The sequence below is a fragment of the Sciurus carolinensis genome, chromosome 7 (genome assembly GCF_902686445.1).
Source record: "Sciurus carolinensis chromosome 7, mSciCar1.2, whole genome shotgun sequence".
In the NCBI taxonomy this organism is placed as follows: domain Eukaryota; kingdom Metazoa; phylum Chordata; class Mammalia; order Rodentia; family Sciuridae; genus Sciurus; species Sciurus carolinensis.
The window spans coordinates 114539195-114558506 of NC_062219.1; the positions used below are offsets into that span (position 1 = coordinate 114539195).

Here is a 19312-nt window from a genome sequence, read left to right on the forward strand (position 1 = left end):
GCCCACCCTCTTGATTTGACAACTTCTCGGGTCGAAGAACTACGCAGGCGCCTTTTGGTCGCGCCAGACCCTACAACTCAAACACCGCCCTAAGCGCAGTACCACGCAGGCGCTACATCGTTCCTTTGCCAACTACCCACCCCCTTTTAAGAGGCCACTGGGATACAACCCAGGGTCTAATGCGCAAGCGTCGCGCTTTCCAACTCGCGGTCGGGTCTCGTTACGCATGCCCGGGCGGCGGCGGGAGACCACGGCCTTTACCGCCGGAAGTGCCGCGGTTATCACCACCGAGAGCTGGCTCGGCTAGGTAGCTAGAGGGGCTTGTTTCCGCCCCGCTACAGGGCGGGGGCGGCCATCTTGGGAGCGTGCAATCAAGGGCTGTGGCGGGATTGGCTCCGCTTTGGGGCTCGTCCTCTGCTCCCCACCTACCAGGGTCGGATTCCGAGCTTTTTCCCGCTAGGCGGGGGCGTCCTAACTGCCGACTTCTTTCCAGGTGATGAGTGAATCCGGTACGCACTCTCCCACGGGATCCCAGGACTGACCCTCCCTAGGGTGGGAGAGAGAATGGGAAGCTTTTCTAGACTTTCCTCCCCCAGTTTCTCAAGAGAGGGAGTTACTCTTCCACGAGAGGCCGCCTTTGCTCTCCCCCGCCTGCGGCTCAGCACGCCCCTGCCCCAACATTAGTTGCAGCTTAACGGGACTGTGGCTAAATCCGTCCTTTGTATTTCTAAGCCAAATCCACCGGAGAGATACTTGTGCGCCCTGCAAAGAAAAGGAGACTATCCTAAATCATCGCTGCTCGGGAGCGAGCTTGGAGAAGTGAGGAGGCGTGTCTAGGGCCGCCTGTGCTTCCTCTCTTGGAAAGCGCGAAAAGAGAGCCGGTCACTGCAGCCTGCGAACCAAGGCGTTCTTTTGCTTGCCCCAGAACAGTGTTGTGCTGCTGCCTCGAGACTGAACGAAGTCACATTAGCAGTAAACATTGGGGAAAACTAATAAGCGGGTGGTCAGGGCCGTTTGAATATAATATCTTCAGGCACTTAAGCATTTTTGCTTGCTTTTCCCTCTCATAGCAGAAGAAGCACTTAAATTCTGGAAATAGCAACTGTCATGGCCAGCAGTCTTAATGAAGATCCTGAAGGAAGCAGAGTGCGTAACAACTTAGCTTATCGGTGAACTGAAATTCAGAATAATTGAGGTCAAAAGCATAAACACTTTTTAATTAAACCAATAATTAGACTGTCTCTTTTGTTTTCTCTAGCTGATTTACTCAAGAAAGGCTAATACAGTCCTACTCAGGGACCATCCATCACTTTTGTTTTACACATGCTTTAATTCTTTGTGGTTAACTTGTTAAAGTTCTATGGATTTGGCTTTCGTTCAAATTGCAGGAGGGGTGGGAAGAGGTAGTGGGGGACAAAAACTAAAGGATATGAAAACAATTGTATTTTGGGGTATCTAATAAAACACTCTTTCTCTTTGCACATTTTAGATTACTTATGTGAAAGGAGACCTTTTTGCATGTCCCAAAACAGACTCTCTAGCCCACTGTATCAGTGAGGATTGTCGGATGGGTGCTGGGATAGCTGTCCTCTTCAAGAAGAAATTTGGAGGGGTGCAAGAACTGTTAAATCAACGTGAGTTTTGCAAAAATGTACCTGTTTTGCCCTAGTTAGAGCATTTTCTGTTACACTTTACTAAGACATGCATACAAACAGCATTTCTTATAATTGCTTTTAATTCTTCAGATTGTTTTTCTTCACAAAAACGGTCTCTGGTTTGAACCGTATATCAAATCAGAATTCTTGTAATAGTTTCTAATCTCTTCTGTATCATAAAACTTCTTTGATAATATTACTCCACTTTTCAGAAGCCTTTAATAACTTGCTTGTGCTGAGCAGAGTCCACAGCTGTTATCTTGGCATTCAGGATCTTCTGTTTGCGAATATTCTATCTTCAAAAAAGAGTTCAGAAACCTCCTCCTTTACGGACTCTTTCCATTGCTTTCTAGTAATGACTTTAAGTCAGAGGTATACATTAGAATCACATATGGAGTTTCTGAAACAGTTTCTTAGCCTAAATTTCAGGTTTACTGAGTGTCTACCAGTCATTCTGATTCTGGCTTCAAACAAAAGCAATTTCTTACAGCTTTGTGTTATAGCTATTTGTAAAGGGGACACCTCTGAATTGAACACTTACTAACTTTTTGTTTCTTATATTGTTGAACATTAGCAAATGAACATTTTTTGAAATGGTCATTAGCAAATGAACATTTTTGGCAATTTAAAAAATAGTACATTCTAAAACAATTTTAAGGCAATAGACTTTATAAAGTTTTTTAAGTGGACAAGTAAGGATATAATTGAAATTAAGGGCAGGACAAAAGATGGTTTGTGAAGAAACATGATTGTAAATAAGCTGTCAGGGAATATAGTATTTGGGAAGACTGATGAAAGGCATACAGTTCATGGGAGACAAATATTTCTTCACAGTTAAATTATTTCTAGTTCTGAGATAAACTAAAGATTTATGAAGATTAAAATCTTAAGCGTGCAAATTGGTGTTTTGGCTTTCCTTCTATTAAATAACTGTTTTTTCTTAGAAAAGAAATCTGGAGAAGTGGCTGTCCTGAAGAGAGATGGGCGATATATATATTACTTGGTAAGATGGGGTCAAATCTTAATACCTTCTAAGGAGTGGTGAACAGATGGACTGCATTGCATTTGTGTTGATTATAATACTCCATTCTACATGATGAAGAATGTCAAAATCAAAATGCTTCTGATCTTGTGACAACTCAGATCTAGTGGTGCTGGTTACTTGGAGCACTCACTTAAAAAGGAGTGTGAGGATGTACCCCAGCTCCATGGGCAAAAGTACTGTGCCGTGCACCAAAGTCCTCTAAGACTGTCAAATGTTTGTGATGCCTCCTATGCTTTAATTCTTTCCTGGTCATAGTGAGATAGAGGCAATAATGTCTTAAGAAACAGATTCCCAAAGGGATTTTTCTCTTATTCTTCCCTATCAGATGCAGTGCCAAGTAATACCCAGCTCCTCTTTTGCCTGCTGCTAGGTTGAGGAATTTTCCACTTTTCCAAACTGTCTTTGCCCCTAGAGAGAGTGTGGTTCTTTAGTGATGAGGGTGGGTAGCGTAGAGCCAGCCCACTACATGCCTGATCTGGACAGCACCTGAATGATGCTGTAGTTCTGATGTTCTAGTCCTGATGAATTCTGATCTTAATAGCTGATGTGAGTTTTGGTGTCTTTACTTGGGAAAACTACCACTTCCTGTATGTTCTTTTGAATCCAAAACAAAAAGCAAGTACAGTTACTAAAAAAATAGGGACTTTTAACGGAATTTTTAGGTGGTATGGCTTCTTCCTTGTTACAGATATGCAGCTTCTCTTTTGGAAGTGGCACAAAGATTTTCTCCTACTTTGCTTACAAAAAAATTGACAATAGGCACAGTTTACCAGTCTCATGAGTTTCCATGGCAGAGTCTGAATTTCTCAGTCCCGTTTTAGTGGATTTTTCTGGGGGCCTCCCATAAAGTGTGGAAGGAGTGGTGTGACATTTGTTAATTCCTTTTCTAGATTAATTATTCTAGAAAAATGTATTCTTTTATTAGGATATAAAGGAATCTTGATGGCTTATTCATTTTGGGCTAACGAGAGTTTGAATATTTTCTTTGTGTTCAGATTACAAAGAAAAGGGCTTCACACAAGCCAACTTATGAAAACTTACAGAAGAGTTTAGAGGCCATGAAGTCCCATTGTTTGAAGAATGGAGTCACCGATCTCTCCATGCCCAGGCAAGGAAATCCAGGGCCCTAAATGAAGATTTTATTGGTGGGGTTTACTGTCTTAGCCAGAAATAAACAACTTCAGAGCTCAACTGAAAATACAGATTTAAAGGTAGACAAATTTCCAAACTTCATATGATTACCTGTGAACCACTTGTCTGATGTAGGCCAAGGCATAACCATTTTCTAGCTTAAGCTGATACACACATCTACTTCAGCCTACTTGTAGGGGGGAAACCATTTACACTCAGTCACACTTGTTGTATTCCTGGCGTCCTCTTCTTGAAGCTTCCTCTCAGTGTAAGCTAAAGAATCAAGACTGAGCAATTGGGATTTCCCTCTTGGGCCACTTGTGGTCTCCCAAACCTGTTAATCCTGTTTCACGAAAATTGTAAATTATCACTGCCTTTTACACTGCATGCTTGTTTGTGGTCAGTGTGAGTAGTAGCCAGAGGATTTGTCCTTGATGTAACTTCTTGGACCTTAGCTATTGGGGACTTCATGGGAAGGACAGTGGGTATTCAACATGTCCTTTCCTTCCTTTTCAGGAAGTCATGCTTACCTCTTTTTTTCCCCATTACCCTAGTAGTTTTGAATCAGCAGTGACCATGCATGCAGGTTTATTGCAGCCTCAAGTTACTGTGCATGTGTTACATTGTCCCTTATCTTCCACTGGTCTTTAATAAACTTGTGGCTTATGAATCTAAAACTATTTTTTATCATAATTCTTCAGGGACTTAATTATCACGTGATGATGTGAAATTAGGAATTTTAACCCCATCTTGTCCAGAGGAATGTTGAAGGTCAATAAAATAACATCTTTGAAGAAAGGTGCCAGGTGATAGAGTTTTTTAATAGGCTGATTTAAGTTTCTCACCATAGTGTTGCAAAGACCTTAGTCCTGAATTGTAAGCATTTTTGCATTTTTTAGCATTCCATCTTGACCTTTTTTTGCAGAGGTCCTGTCCATTGTCCCCTTACTCCTTTTTATTTTCCTTAACATTCCATTATTTTGAATGTATTTGAAAATACCAACTGGGTGCAGTGGTGCATGCCTGTAATCTCAGCAACTCAAGAGACTGAGGCAGGAGGATTGCAAGTTTGAGGCTAGCCTCAGCAAGTTAGCGAGATCCTGTCTCAAAATAAAAAATGAAAAGTGCTGGGGATGTGCTTCAGTGGTTAGGTGCCCCTGGGTTCAATCCCCAGTACTTAAAAAAAAGAAAATGCCAACCTTTTCATATCCATTCACAGCCAGTTTTTATCAGTAGAGAGATAATGGGATAGTGAATCTCCCGTATCATGGCAGAGTTATACATTTTTAATGTGGCATGAAATAATTGAAAAGTGGTATCAGGCAAAGAGAAGTGATGACTGTTGGATGTTAGAGTTGTGTAGGAATGGTCTCAGGTGACTTCACGGTAAGAATTGACTTCCAGACTCTGACCGTGGCTGTCTATAGGTGTAAGGCCAAATAACTTTGTGCCTTGGCGGGTATAGCTCAAAGGAAAAGGGGAAAAGCAGTTTCCTAGGTGCCTTCATCACACCCAATGGAGATGTTTTATCTTTTTTAGGATTGGATGTGGTCTTGATCGTCTGCAATGGGAAAATGTATCTGCAATGATTGAGGAGGTATTTGAGGCAACGGACATCAAAATTACTGTGTATACACTCTGAGAGAGAAACATTGGACGTGTTCATGTTCTCCTGTGTCATTCCTACTCGGCCATAGGACTGAGCAAACTGATCTTAAAATGGGCAGTGGAAAATTTTCACATGATGTAGTCTGTGTCATAGGCCAACCTTGGGTGGTTGAATTCCAGCATTTGGACTGGGACTCTGGAGGAGGGATTGCTTGGGATATGTTTCTTTTCTTTTTGTGGGAGGTCAGGAGTAGGTAGCCTGATACTGGGCCTCAAATTAGAGTTGGGCCTGGAAACCAGAAATTTGGGCCTGTGACCTCTGTTTGCTCCGGTATGCTACCTGATTTGTTTGGCTGGCCACTAGGTGGCAACGTTGATTGTTTCTTTGCTATTTAAGAGAAATTTCAGGACGTGAACATTTGAGTTACTTGTGCATCTTTTGTGGTTTGTGCACTTAACTTGGCATTATTCTTGATAATATTCATCCTGGGAGAGAATCATGTTTTGTTGTTTTGTTTTTAATACAAAATTGAATCCTACATTGTTAACAAGGAATTTGTGACAAAAATAGAAAAATAAATCTCTTTTCCTTGGGGTTCCATGAGGTTCTGTGCTCATGTGTTGTTCTGTACTTGTATAGCAGAGGATATGCCTGTAACTTAATTTCAAAGAGTTGGAGGGACCACTGGGAAGAGTAGAAAGGTAAAAATTAGAGTGGACAAAAACTGTGGATCAGTGCAGTTGCAAGGCAAGTTTTGAAACTCTTCCTCTGTGGTCCTCTGCACAGATTCTCAGATTGAATTTATCTGAATTTAGTCGTGAAACATGAAACAGTACATGTTGAATGCTTCACACAGAGTAGTGATGAAGTAAGTCAGTGATCTCAACCAAGTCCTTATGAAATCCTCTTAAAACTAAGAGTTCACTTTCTCACAAAGTTTTAATTTGTTGGCAAGATGGGGTGACAAGTTTGTTTTTAACCTCCATGGAAGATTGATGTATAGCTAACTGGGATCTCAAGAAGAACACAGTAAATATTAATTCTCTTTTTATCTGAAGAGGTCAAGTCTTCTCTTGTTTTCATAGTGGGGGAATAAAGTTCAGGGATTTAGACAATGGCTTGGTATTGGAGCTATTGGGAAAGCAAGGAAGCACATATATATATATATTTATTTATTTATTTATTTATTTATTTTTCCCTCTTAGCTCTGGTGCTCAGAGTTAAAACAGCCAGACTTGCTACTGATTTTTCTCCCAAAACTGCTGGGTCTGTCACAGACTTGCAGCTCTCCTTAGTGTAAAGGAACAACTGGATTTTAGAAGGGGCTTGTTGAAACACTAGAAAAGCACTGGTTACATATAATCTTTGTACTTTAGACTTGTGTTCTTATCACATTTCAGCCTAATAGGCAGCAGCTGCTAAAAAGTATTTCCCTTTTGTATCCCCGTTTGGGCAGACAAGTTCTGCATGTTGTTGGTGTGGGAGCAGGACAGGGGCAAGTTCATCAGCAAAGGGTTAGACCATGGTTTTTCTTTAAAACTTCTGTCTACAGAAAATAAAATGGAAGGGAGAAAAGTAGGGAGAGGCTATGTAAATATACAAAATTGAAAATGAAAGTGGGGTGATAAGCAGAAACTTATTTTGTTTAACTCTAGGCAAAATAAATAAATTCCCACTACGGTGCTGGGGATTGAACCCAGGAACTTGTGCATGTTAGACAAAGTACTCTACCACTGAGCTTCACCTCCAACCCTGTGCAAATAAATCTTAACTAGGGCCAAAACATTGGTTTTTCTAGTCTTCCTTTACTTTTAAAAAGATTACGTATGGTTAATTTTTTTCTTGGAATATGAAACTTTTTTTTTTTTTTTTTTTTTAACAAAACTGTCTCATCCAAGATTGGCTATAAGTGGAATTCTGGGACTCAGCAGGGATGTGATAAAGTGCTTTATCAGTTGCAGATAGTCTTGGGGTCAAATTCCAGTGACGTTATCATGCTTGAAGCCTGGGGAAAGGAGGCATGGCCTGATAATCAGAATGAACACATTATTCTTGGAAACCCAGTTAGAGTTTGGCAAACACCCAGAAATTCACATCTGAAATTTTGTTTCTGTATAGGACTCAAACAAACCTTTTAAGCAGTGAGACTTTTGACATCTGCCAACACTACCAAGTATCATGTATTGAATACTCTTACATGATGTGTACCTACACCTTGAACTGCCTGTCATCCTCTTCTCCTTAATCAGGAAGCTAACTGCTTATTAACTGGCAATTGGGATGTTGGCATCTTGTAACATTCCCTGTGCTTTTCGTTCCACCTTCTCCTATATTTTTGTCAGAAAAGGGGAAAAGCCCTTATTCACAAGTCACCTCAGAAGAAATTAGTTTAAGAAAGTCAAGACCATGGTGGGCAGTCTGTGTGGGAGAGTTAATTCCTATGTTGTCTGGTAAGTTCTGGTTTAATCTTCCCTCTCGTAATGTCATGGCCTAAGATAGCCTTACATTTGGGCTTTACTTACTGTCCCTGGTAACTTCCTGATGCACAATTTCCTTAAAATACCAGGCCACAGAAAAGCCACACTATTTTCTTTATTAATATTGCTGTTTTTCTTTCTTAAAAAAAAAAAAAAATAAAACAGCCCAATTTAACATAAAATGCATTTCTGAGTGTATTTCAAAGATCTGTACCATGGGTCTGAGGGCCTTTGCCTTAAGCAGCTCCGTTGGGGAGTCATTAAGACCTGCAGCCCCACAGATGCCTGGTGCCCATATGTGGTTGCTTTTCTCTCCTTGTTTTTCACTTTCCTCTTTCCCAAAAGCAGCATTAAAGGATAGTCACAGCCTGAATGAATTGTAGCAGTGAGAAGCGTATTGAGTCCTCTGAGGGCCTTGTCCAGAACAGTTGTTTGGTGTCAAATGTTGTCCAGCTCCAGGTGGTAATATTAGGAAGACAGGCATGTTCAAGGTGGCATACATGTCACTGTTATCCGTTGGTGGCAGCAGGCAGCAGGCAGACCTTCATGAAAAAAATAGAGATCATTACTGAGAGCCCCGTGGTACCAAATAGCATGAGTTTTTTTTTTTTTTAAATGAGGTTTGTGTGTGTCTTCCTCCAACAGATCCCTGAATGCTGAATTTCTCTTCTGTAGTGTCCTGTGGTTCCTGGCTGACCCAGGATTGGGTTTATTTCTTTCATTCATGTTTTGGTGTGATTTATGCAGGGAAAACCCCAGAAGAGATCTCCTTGAGTTAAATATATGATTAAACTTTTTTTTTTTTTTTTTTTTTAAAGATGAAATAAGAGAAAAGAGGCAAGTTTTATATAACAGATGCTCATTTCATGGGAGTATTAAGTAGGGTTGTTCTTTGGAACTTTTAGACTACAACTCTATATTTCATGCTTTTTAAAAAACTTGGTACATTTTAACCTTTTCCTTCAGGGGCATGAGCAACTTCAGTAGAGGACAGGGGAGCATGTAGTGGGCTTAGAGGGTACAGTTGTGTATGTACACTGAATAAGGAGGCTTATAATGTGGGCAATGTCCAATAATACTCTGTTTTAAAATAATCTGACTTAGAAATGGAGTTTTCTTTCAAACTGGTTTGTTTTTTGACTTAGATTAGTATGAGCTACAACCCTCAATTATCCAAAAATCATAAGATCTTTTGACTTCCCCTGAAAATGCTTAATTTAAATGGAAAAAATAATCCCTGAAAAATCAAAACAAAATTCCCAAGGATTGCTAGGTAGCTGGAAGAAGTGACCCACGAAAGACGTCTCAAGAAGAAAGAATAATAGGGTTAAAATTAAAACTACCCATTGTTACTCAATAGAGTCTATGTTGGATTTATGATTACAGTGATAATAACTACACTAGCAAAATGTTTAAGGAATTGTGAAAGTTAAACCTGTATTTTTCAGGGGCCACTCTCAGCAATCTGTCTCTTGCTGCTCACCATTACCTAGAGTGTCTTATTTTCTGTGAGCAGACAACCTCATGCTTTTCTCCACTGTAAACTCACCAAGTTCAACGACTGGGTTCTTCTTTTTTTTTTTTTTTGGGTGCTGGGGATCGAACCCAGGGCCTTGTGCTTACAAGGCAAGCACTCTACCGACTGAACTATCTTCCCCAGCCCCGGGTTCTTCTTTTTCTTAGAAATGACTGAAAATCCTATCTTCAGGGGTTGGCGACTGCTCAGACAGAATGAGCAGGTGCCTCGTGTGCGTGCCTAATAGGAAACACCTGCCAACATCAGGCTCTGAAACATTGATATTTCCTAAATGTGTCTGTGAAGCAGCATCTCCTTTTAAGGGTATTAGGAGTGAGAATCACCAAAAATAAAATGAATTATCTTCATAGAAACATGTTGTTTTCTTGTTTTATTAAAATGTGAGTTGTTTGAGAATTAATTTGGGTCTGAGGGTGGTTAATAGCCATCTCTGTCATGGGAGCTTTTGATCAGTAACTGTGGCCTTGTAACAGGGCTTAGTTCAGTCATAGCATTTCTGTGGAAGCAAACTAGATCAGACAAAATTCAGAAAAAGATAGTAAAGGATCCTTTACCCTCTTTCCTGAGGATAATTGGCCTGTTTCTGTAAGAGTCTAATTTACCCTCAGCAAGAGGCCAAATTGGCCTTAATTGTGTCCTAATTATTTGCTTAAATAGCTAATCTTTACTTCCATTTCTCCTATCACCTCTTGATATCTGTCGGAGGCTACTTCTGAGCTGCCACCTAATTTACAAACATCTTTTTAACCCTTTCCACATTCCTATATAAACTAGTTATCCTGATGGCTTGCATTCAGCTTTTTCCATGAGTTCTGCTGAGATCTTCTCAATGAGGAAAATGTTCTTGGATTATGCATTCACATGGCAATTATTGATCTTCAAAGCATAGCTATTGTTTGAAAACATGAAAGAGGTCCGACCACAAACGGAAGTTGAATACAAATCCACTTGGGAATTTTAGAATTACCAAAAATAAAAGACTTGCCCCTGAAGGACAAAAAACCTGTGTTAGAGAAAAGTGGATATTTAGATAGCAGATGGAGTTGGGAGCAGCGCAAGTCGGGACGCCTGCACCAGGGGCATCCTTGGGGGACTTAAATATCTTCTCTGCTGTTGTTCAGTAAGTGGCCCTATGTCATGTAACTCTTACAGAAGCTCAGTCTGTCTCAAAACTTTAGGATCCCTTTCAACCTTGGGTATTCCAGGTTATGGGGAGGTCAGTTTGAAACAAGGATAGAAGGGAAAGAGTTTAGGAACAAAGATTCAGAGGAAAGAAAATGAAACAATGTTCTAAAATGTTTTTAAACCAACCAAAAGCAGAGAAGTGCAGTCCTTCCAATGCAGAGTAAACTGCGCTACTCATTCTCCCTGACCTCAAACCTTCTAGTCAAGTGAACAGTGGGTGAAGTGATGTGCCCTGGAACCAGGAGAACTCACATGAGGCCACGCCCAGCTGCCTACTTCAGGATGTCCGCCAACTTCTCCTCATAGTATAGGAAGTTCTCCTGAATGTCCTCCCAGGGCTCGAAGGCCTTGGATTCACCCTCTTCTTGCTCCACAAAATTCTGCCAGATGTACTCGAAGTCCTGGGGCTTCATGATACGCAGTTTGCAGCCAGCCTCCTTCAGTTTCTTCAGAGCAGCCTGGATCTCTGGTTCCTCCCACATGAAGAGTCGGCCCACCAGAATGAGCAGGCGCAGGTTCTTGGTCTTCCCAAGGGTTTTGATAATGCGGTCAGCGCAAGCTGCACAGGGACTAGAAGACACATACCAGGTGACATTGTACCGCAAGGCCGGGTCAAAGGATGGCAGGATGGTATTGAAGAAGGCTTCCTCTGCGTGGGCAGCTGCATGCTCATCCTCTAGGTATCCCCGGGTTGCCTGCACTTGGCCTCCCTTGCCCTGTGCTTCAACCACATAGCAGAGGAAGGTCTTGTTCCGCCCAGAACTGTACTCCACATTCCGGAACTGAAACTTAAAGAAGTTGACAGGCAGCCGCTCCCTGTAGGTTGAGACAAAGGGACAGGGAAGAAGACAGAATGATAAGTTCCTGTGTCTAGAACCAGCCTAGAATAGGAAGATTGCCAAAACATCCACTCTTACTAAATACAGGCCTTGCTTATGCTAATGACAGTGATAAAAATGCATGAAAGACTCCAGAAGTGTTTACCTGGAAGAAGGGAGAGAATTTGGATTGGGTTTGCATTCTAGTCACCCCACTAGGAAGGACCCCCAGTCCTTGACAGAAACACTGTTTCTATCATTTCAGCACAGCACATCCTAAGTGAGTGAACCTTTAACCTGGCTATACCTTAGAGTCATCTGGCGACTCTAAAAGTGTCTACACCTGGGACCCACTCCAAATCAATTAAATCAGAACTTCTAGAGAGAAGTCCCAGGCATCATTATTTTTTTAATAACTCTCTAGAGAATTCTAATATGTGTCTAGGATTGACAAGCAGTGTTCAAATAGCAATTTTACAAAGTAGCAAGTGTGTTAAATTTCTCATGACAGAGCAAGATAAAGATTTTGCAAAGCATTTCATGCTTTCATTTCTCCTTGTAGCGCATGTAAATTGCATTTTGAGCTGGAATGTCCTAGGTCTTGTAGTGCCATGCTTTCTTATTGACTATTTCTCAAGTCTGTCTTTTCCTTCAGGTGAAAGGATTGTCTTATGGTCTGTCTGAGAATAGTTACCAGTAAGACAAGACTACCCAAGGATACCTTGGGATAAGCAAGCTTGTGTGTAGTATTGAGTCATTTCAGAATCTTGAAAGATGTAACCACTGCCCTCCAGATACTTATAGTCCAGCAGCTGGATTCTAGCTGGACCAAAGTACTAGAGAGTATTAGAAAACTACTGAAAGTGAATAGGTAGAATAGAGGGCATATGGTATTAAAAGTTTCACCTCCATTCAACCAGGAGACTGGAAAGAAATATTACCAGTTTTTGAGAAGAAAAGCATTTAAAAGTGACATCCACAGAAGGTCACTATGGTGGCACTAGACCCAATGGAGTGTAGCAGGGAAAAAGAAGCAGACTAATTGTCTTAGGACACTGAACTTGGTGATGAGGAGTTCAGGTGTTCAGTGACTTCAAAGAGGAGAAGGATGATTAGAAAATTAAAGTAGCAGGAAAAGGCCAGGTTTTTAATGGTAAGAAAGAGAAAAAAGGAAAAGGGCTAGAGAGGGCATCTGAGTTGAAGGTGGGTTTTGTATTTCTGTGTATGTGTGTGTTCTTCTAAAACAGGAAAGATGTGTGCAGGTGTGAAGGTCAAGGAAAATGAGGAGGTTTTATGGGAGGGATTGATTGTCAGAAGGAGAGGAGGGGTAAGTACCAGTTAGAGAGGCTGAATGTGCTCCTTTTTAAAAGTGCAGTCTCACAGCTGGGGATATCGCTCAGTGGTAGAGCACTTGCCTACCACGCACAAGGCCCTAGGTTCCATCCATCCTCAGCGCAGCCAAAAAAGCAATCTCTGTTCCTTCCTGAGAAGGTAACTGGTATCACTAATTCACATGTCCTGTCTCTACCCCATCTCATTCCCCAGAAAGGTCACTAGACTCCCTAGGCTGCAGGGGAATCCCTGGTGTCCCAGAGCCTGACTGCTTAAGGAGAAGCAGCAGATGCCAAGAGCTGACTTGAGTTGTTTCCCTGCAGGATTCCCTGCCCCCACTCCATCAACAGATTTTTTCCACATGAGTTTCCATGTCTCTTGCTGTCAGGTTAAGTTTCCACTGTGGAGATGGATGTGTTTGAAGACCCAGCCCCAGGATCCTTTCAGGTACTATACTTAGCTCTCTAAGCCCCTCTGTCCCTAGTTGCAGGTGTTTATTATTTACTTAACATTTTAGTAGAAGAGATCACCTGATGTTTCCTCTCTCTTTCAATTCGTGCTGAAAACTCACTCACACTGAGCTCTTCCTAGTTATCCCACCTGACCGCTCCTGAATTCTGCCAGCTGCTCAGGTCCCATCCCTCTCTGGAGTGGCACTTTGTTCCTGAGAAGTACAGAACTCGTCTTTTTGGCCCAAACCCTTGTTTTATTCTTCAAGGTCTTTTGCCAGACCACCCTTCCTTCCCCAGTCTAGCACAGAGCCACCTGTATGATGGGTTCTCCAATGGAATCCTTGGAAGTATTCATTGTTACTGGGGACTTCAGCAGTAGCTACCTGTATGGTGCCTCAGGATTCTTTCTGGAATCCCCCAAAGCATTGCTCCACCTTTGCTAAGCATAGTTCAGCCAGAAGTATGAATTTGGCTGCAAGTTGGATGGTTGTGAGAAGCCTGCTTCTCTCAGCCCCACTGAAGTTCTGACATTTTCCCTTCCTCTTCCCTAGGCAAGAGAAGAATCAAAGAAACCTGAAACCCAAGGGGGAAGAAGAAAGGTCATCTCTCTATAAATATCTTTTTCTGACCCCTCTGGCCAGCAGCCCCAGAGCCTGCTCTGCCCCTCTGCAGGGCCTTCTGGAAGAGGTGCCTAAGGAGAAGAACTTTCAATGGGCAAAGGAAAGGCAGGGAAGATTTGGCTCCCAGTCTTTCCTTTGGGCTTGCCCAAAGACTTAGCTTGCTTGGCATCTCCATGGGTTTCCTGGTCCTCCAGAAGGAGCATGAGGGTCAAGTGAGGTACTTTGGGCCTTCCACAAACTAAAACAGCCAGGTCCTGGAGGGAATCCAGGAGAACAGAGGTAGTAGAGGTCTGACATTTCTAGAGCAATCTGTTCTACGTGGCCATCTCAGGGGATTTTGTGGAATCACAAGATAAGTCAACACTATTATGCCCACTAGAGGAAGAAAGGAAATAGAGACACCTAACTTCTTAATCACAAACTGTTGCTTTCTAAAGTTTTATATTTACTTATACTTTTTTTCAATCCCATCAGATAATTTCACTATTAAAGGAGTGTGTGTAGGGTGGGCTGAATTCTGTGTGTGTGTGCCTGCACATGTGCATGCATGTGTGTTGGAGTGGTGTGACGGGAGAGATGATGGTAGTAGAACTTCCTCCCGCACATTCAGTCCCATCTTCAGGCACAGAAACCACCATTGTGATTCCTGTTCTCTTCCTGCACCTGCAGGCAGCACCAATTTTAGGCATCGTTTCCTCATGTTTTCTGTAAACAAGGTCATGGGCATCATAATTATCTAAGAGGGAAACCCCAAATCCTAAACTCTAGTAAGAATCGGGAAGATGGTCTGCTTGAGGGAGGAGGGAGAAAAGATGTGAGTACATCTTTTTCTCAGGTTTGCTTTTTAAAAGTTTGCATTTCCTAAGTATAAATCTATACTACAAAAGGGGACAACCTGGAGGGCAGTAGAAGATGGTCTGAAATGAAACATTTGCTCCCAAATAACCCAGGGAGTGGAAAATCTACTCACAAGTGATTGAATATTGACTCATTTCAGCTTTCCCTCACTAGACCTGTCAGTGACCTGCGTGGAAGAAGTAGCATTGCTCTTTTCTTCAGTCGTCTTCTTTATCAGATCACTTTCAAAGTGGATGCCAAGGAGCAGCCTAGTCAGGGAGAGGAGTATGGAGCAGAAGCAGAGGGTTCTAGAGCTGAGGAGAGAGCTCCAGATTTGCAGGACTGGGTGGAGGTCTGCCCAGGCAAGCCGTTCTCCCTAGGAGGTACCATTTTTCCACACAGCCTTGACCTCCCACCAACCCTCCATGTAGACCAAGGTGGCATTCAGTGGGCTATCTTTTGTACGGCACACCTTCCAGAATGCTACAGAGGTCTCCCTTTTCTACACTCTACCTCTTCTCTCTGTCCCTCATTTGGCCATAGTAAATTCCTGGTAGCTAGCGAAGTGGTTGAAAGAAGACCCACTCCTTCTACCGCTTATCTCTGTTCTGTAATAATTCCTTTTAATGATAGATTTTGTTTTTTGCAAAAGCACACACAATACAATTAGCAGGGTGCTGCCAGTCACTCCTTGCTGGGATGGGAAGATGGAGAGACATCCAAACATGGTGCCCCAGAGTCCCACTAAGTTTGCTGCAGGCAGAGCTGGGCATGCTGCAGGAGAACGCTCATCTAACCCCAGCGCCCCCAGTTTTTCTCTGCCAGAAGACCTTCCTCCACTTCATTCCCTATGGCAAGGTCTGGCAGAGAGCCTAACACAAAATAAATACTTATTCATTAGTTCATTCATTTATTCAGGAAATGTTTGTTTTGAGTAACTGTTAGGAGACAGGTGCTAGGGATAAAGCAGAAAAAGACAAAAATCCCTGCCCCCCGTGGGGTAAATATTACTATTGGGGAAAACGGGAACTAAATGAACAATTCCTGTTCAATCCCCAGCACCACAAAAGAAAAAAAAAAAGAATCCTTTGCATAGCTTTTTGGTTGCAGTGTGATGCTTTGGAATCACACAGTCCTGAGGTTCTTGCCCTTCTACTAACTGGGCAATTACCTATCTCTTGTTTAGTTTCCTTATGTGAAAGACTAAGTTATTCAACATTTTAGATTTTGGAAAATGGTAGACACTCAATAAATTAAAGCTAGCATGATGGACAGTGCCTTTTCCAGGTCTCAAATCATGTCCTTCATAGCTCTATTTTAGTTAATTTATTTATTTTTGTGGTACTGTGAATTGAACTCAGGGGTTCTCTTACCACTTAGTTACACCCCCAATGTTGTTTTTTGTTTGTTTGTTTGTTTTGGAAATAAGTTCTCACTACATTTCCCACTTGAACTTGAACTTGTGATCTTCCTGCCTCAACCTCCAAAATCTCTGGGATTATAGGTGTGTGCCACCATGCCATCTTCTCCATTACCAAACCTTCCCTTCTACTTCACTTCCTCTCACTTTCAGCGGTTTCTTTGAGTGGTGTGCTGCAAAATATTTAACACCCAACTCTGAAAGAAAGAAAACAACCCTGATTTCTAACCTTTTCTGATTTTTATAGTGTAATTACTTTGGCTATGGAGATTTCTAGGCAGAAATGTGAAATCATTGAACATAGAATAGGAAAAAAATACGCACAATCACCTTCGAAGCCACTAGGAGCTAGGGTGTACATACCACTACAGGTTTAGACCTTTTCCCAGCACTTTCCACCATGTTGCTTTATTAACGTGTTTAGGTCTGCTTTTCCTTCTAAGCACCTTATTCAAGCAGAAGTTCTACAAGTCATCTCTTTTCTTATTCTTACTAGCTACCCGCTTCTTTGAACTATTCCCTGAAATGCCATCTCTCTTCTGGTTTCCAGCACAAATATAGGGAGCATTTTGGATCCAATTCTTGCAGGAGTCCAGGCTAGAAGAGGAATGGCTTTGCTGACCCCTTGGATTCCAAGGCAAGTGGAGAGGAAAGCTGTTTCCTAGTCCTGTCCCAGCAACAGACACAGCCGCACCTCTGGGTTATTTTAAGCATCTGTTTACCCAGAGGGGCCAAGGAAACAGATCTCCACAGCTGTTACTTGTGGCCAGAAAAGACTCAGGGCTCCACCTTCCACCCAAAGTGCTCTCAGAGTGTGCAGAAAGCTGCCTACTTTGCCTATTTCTCTGAGCCTTGGGTCATGGGAAGCCTCTGACCCTCACTGTCTATAGATGGACCTATGAGACAAGTGGCAGAGAGAGAGAGAGAGAGAGAGAGAGAGAGAGAGAGAGAGAGAGAGAAAGAGCTGTGCCTAGGATACTTGACTAGTAGAACTGCCACTTCCTGGTTCTGTGGCCTTGAACGTGTCACTCAGTCTCCCTGAGTCTCAGTTTCCTCTGCTATAAAGGGGCAATAATAAATCTCCCTCTCTTAGTATGCTGAGGGTTTGAATGAACTCATTCACATGACAGTATATTGTGATTTTAAAGCCCTAGACAAATGTTAGTTACATCGAGGACTTAACCCTTCAGGACCCACTTCCATAGGACCCCAGAGCATGTTCAACTCCACAGTCTAATTTTACCCCTGTGCTAGGGAGATCACAGTGCGACCTGCAATGGAGGGTGTGTGCCCAAGGACAGCATGGCTCAGCATGCGCAGGTGTTAGAAAAAGGATCTTCCATAAGATAGCCCCTGGAATTGAGGACGCCCCTGGCCTGGATGCCCTAGGCTTTCCCTGTGTCTATATTAGTCTGTGCCCAGCTGCTCCCCTAATCCTAGGATGAGGGTGTGACTAGCTGGTTGAACATGGGCAAACGGAAGTTCAAGGGCTACTCATGCCTCAGGAACTAGTCTGCATTTTCCTGTAGGCTCTCTTAGAAATCAGAAAATAATCTGAACTGGAAGGGCTCTTAGAAATCAACTGTCGTAACTTTCTCAAGTTAGAAATGATAAAACAGACCAAGATTGGAAAATCACTGTCAAGCATAAAATAGCAAGTCCAAAGGACCACCCAGCAGGGCTCCTCCTCCCGCTTGAGGGTATCTTGCCTCCCTTCGTTCTGAAACTTCTCTCAGTGTTGTGCTCACTCTGCCGATGCACATCTTTGGAGCCCCCGTGAAGGAAATCTTGGACCTGGAGAAAATGTGGCCCCCACATTTTCCTTTCTTAGTCTTAAGGATTCAGCAGGATCTTTCTCTACAGGAAGAGAGAATGGTAAGGAGGAAGACACCTGGTTTTATTCCTAGAAATCGCACAATTGATAGGACAGAGGGACCCTGTACACAGTCCTCTTTTGGAGTCTCTAGACATATTTCTCAGCCTCAGTTGAGCAGAGCTTGTTGGAACAGCTCTTCTGCCCAGAAACCCCTGGCCTGTGTTATCTGTGCTGTGACTTTTTCCCTAGGAGAGGGGCAGACAGCCTTTGGGGAAACTCAGAAGAGATTCAGTAAGGTAAAAACTGTTTCCCACTCAACCTTGGGAAACGATAGATCTGCCCTAGAATCTTCCACTCCAGAGAGAAACTCTAAGAAAGTGTCAGAGACATATACTTGGAGGAGAGACCTACTCAGAAGCAGAGCAGAGAGATTGTAGGGTGTGGGGGGGCAACTTTGGGACCATTTAAAAATGTGCCAGTCTTATCAAACTTCTTGGGACTAAACCTCTCTCCAGAAAGGCAGGTAACTCCCAATATTAGGAAGCCATAGTGGTGGTTTCATTCTTTGGGTGCTTGCCTCCAAAAAGCTCCTCCTACCTTCTCCTGTGACAGCCCAAAGTGTCACTGGTGCCCAAGAAGCCAGGACACTGCTAGGTCCCCCAAAGACCCCCACCAGGTACACAGGTGCATTATCACTACCGTGGGGCAGTGACTAACCCGACCTCTGCTGTTACATCCTAAATTTCCATAGCCTGCCCCAAGTCTGCACTTTCCTAGGGAGGAGGACCCAGGCCCGTGTCCAGCTCTCACCCTGTGACGATCTCAAAGGGCGGCAGCTCAATGAGCTCCTTCAGCTTCTCGGGGTTCTCCAAGTCATCCAGGTCCTCCCCATTTTGGGAGGCAGGAGCAGCAGCCGCAGTAGCCTCTTCTTTTTGGGCCATGGAGGGGCTGTTGTTCCGGAGTCACCGTGAGAGAGGAGAGGCTACTGGTCTGGGTCAGGTCCTAGCGGCAGAGTCCCAAGCAGCTGTCAGCAGCTAAGTCTGGCTGAGGATGACGGAAAGAAGAGCCGGCAGGCCAGGCTTTGTGCTTGTGCCTCTCAGTGACAGGCTTTATAACCAGGGCCTCCTGCCCCTCCCCCAGGCCCTCTCCCTCTATCTTTTTTTAATTGAGTGACAGAGGGTGCCAGGTTGGGGGAATGGAAACTCTGGCCATTGGTATCCCCTATTTATCAGTCCGAAAAGACAGGAAGCTGGCAGGTGGGGATAGCTAGGCCTGCTCTTCGGGCCTCTCTCTCCCTGTGTTCTTTGTTTCCAACCCAACCTTCCCAGCTTCCCTGGCTGGAGTGTGTAAGGAGCCACAGGGCAGCCATCTGGAGACT

General features: G+C 43.1%; 2 protein-coding genes across 10 annotated transcripts; one reads left to right on the forward strand and one right to left on the reverse strand.

Moving 5' to 3' along the window:
* The first annotated feature begins 34 nt into the window (after positions 1-34).
* On the forward strand, positions 35-6043 carry Oard1 (O-acyl-ADP-ribose deacylase 1). 9 transcript variants are annotated; one of them, XM_047557781.1, is made up of 7 exons: positions 35-307; positions 733-972; positions 1071-1146; positions 1490-1634; positions 2600-2658; positions 3696-3808; positions 5371-6043. In XM_047557781.1, the coding sequence occupies exons 3-7, from the start codon at positions 1108-1110 to the stop codon at positions 5471-5473; spliced, it is 459 nt and encodes a 152-aa protein (XP_047413737.1). In that variant the 5' UTR covers positions 35-307; positions 733-972; positions 1071-1107; the 3' UTR covers positions 5474-6043. The 9 variants fall into 9 exon arrangements, with proteins under 9 accessions (XP_047413737.1, XP_047413744.1, XP_047413742.1 ...); XM_047557788.1 differs by lacking the exon at positions 35-307 and adding an exon at positions 318-509 and having other exon boundaries at positions 1533-1634; XM_047557779.1 differs by lacking the exon at positions 35-307 and adding an exon at positions 319-509.
* Positions 6044-8014: 1971 nt separating this feature from the next.
* Apobec2 (apolipoprotein B mRNA editing enzyme catalytic subunit 2) lies at positions 8015-19011 on the reverse strand. The gene is made up of 3 exons (XM_047557192.1): positions 18745-19011; positions 10892-11455; positions 8015-8459 (listed from the first exon to the last, which is right to left on the reverse strand). The coding sequence occupies exons 1-2, from the start codon at positions 18873-18875 to the stop codon at positions 10912-10914; spliced, it is 675 nt and encodes a 224-aa protein (XP_047413148.1). The 5' UTR covers positions 18876-19011; the 3' UTR covers positions 8015-8459; positions 10892-10911.
* Positions 19012-19312: the final 301 nt, after the last annotated feature.

Bases quoted from the DNA above. Each gene is read 5' to 3' on its own strand.
- Oard1 (XM_047557781.1), top strand. From the start codon at position 1,108: ATGGCCAGCAGTCTTAATGAAGATCCTGAAGGAAGCAGA. The intron at 2,659-3,695 runs GTAAGATGGGGT...CTTTGTGTTCAG, and splicing joins GGCGATATATATATTACTTG to ATTACAAAGAAAAGGGCTTC. The intron at 3,809-5,370 runs GCAAGGAAATCC...TATCTTTTTTAG, and splicing joins ACCGATCTCTCCATGCCCAG to GATTGGATGTGGTCTTGATC.
- Apobec2 (XM_047557192.1), bottom strand. From the start codon at position 18,875: ATGGCCCAAAAAGAAGAGGCTACTGCGGCTGCTGCTCCTGCCTCCCAA. The intron at 11,456-18,744 runs GTGAGAGCTGGA...CTCAACCTACAG, and splicing joins CCCTTTGAGATCGTCACAGG to GGAGCGGCTGCCTGTCAACT.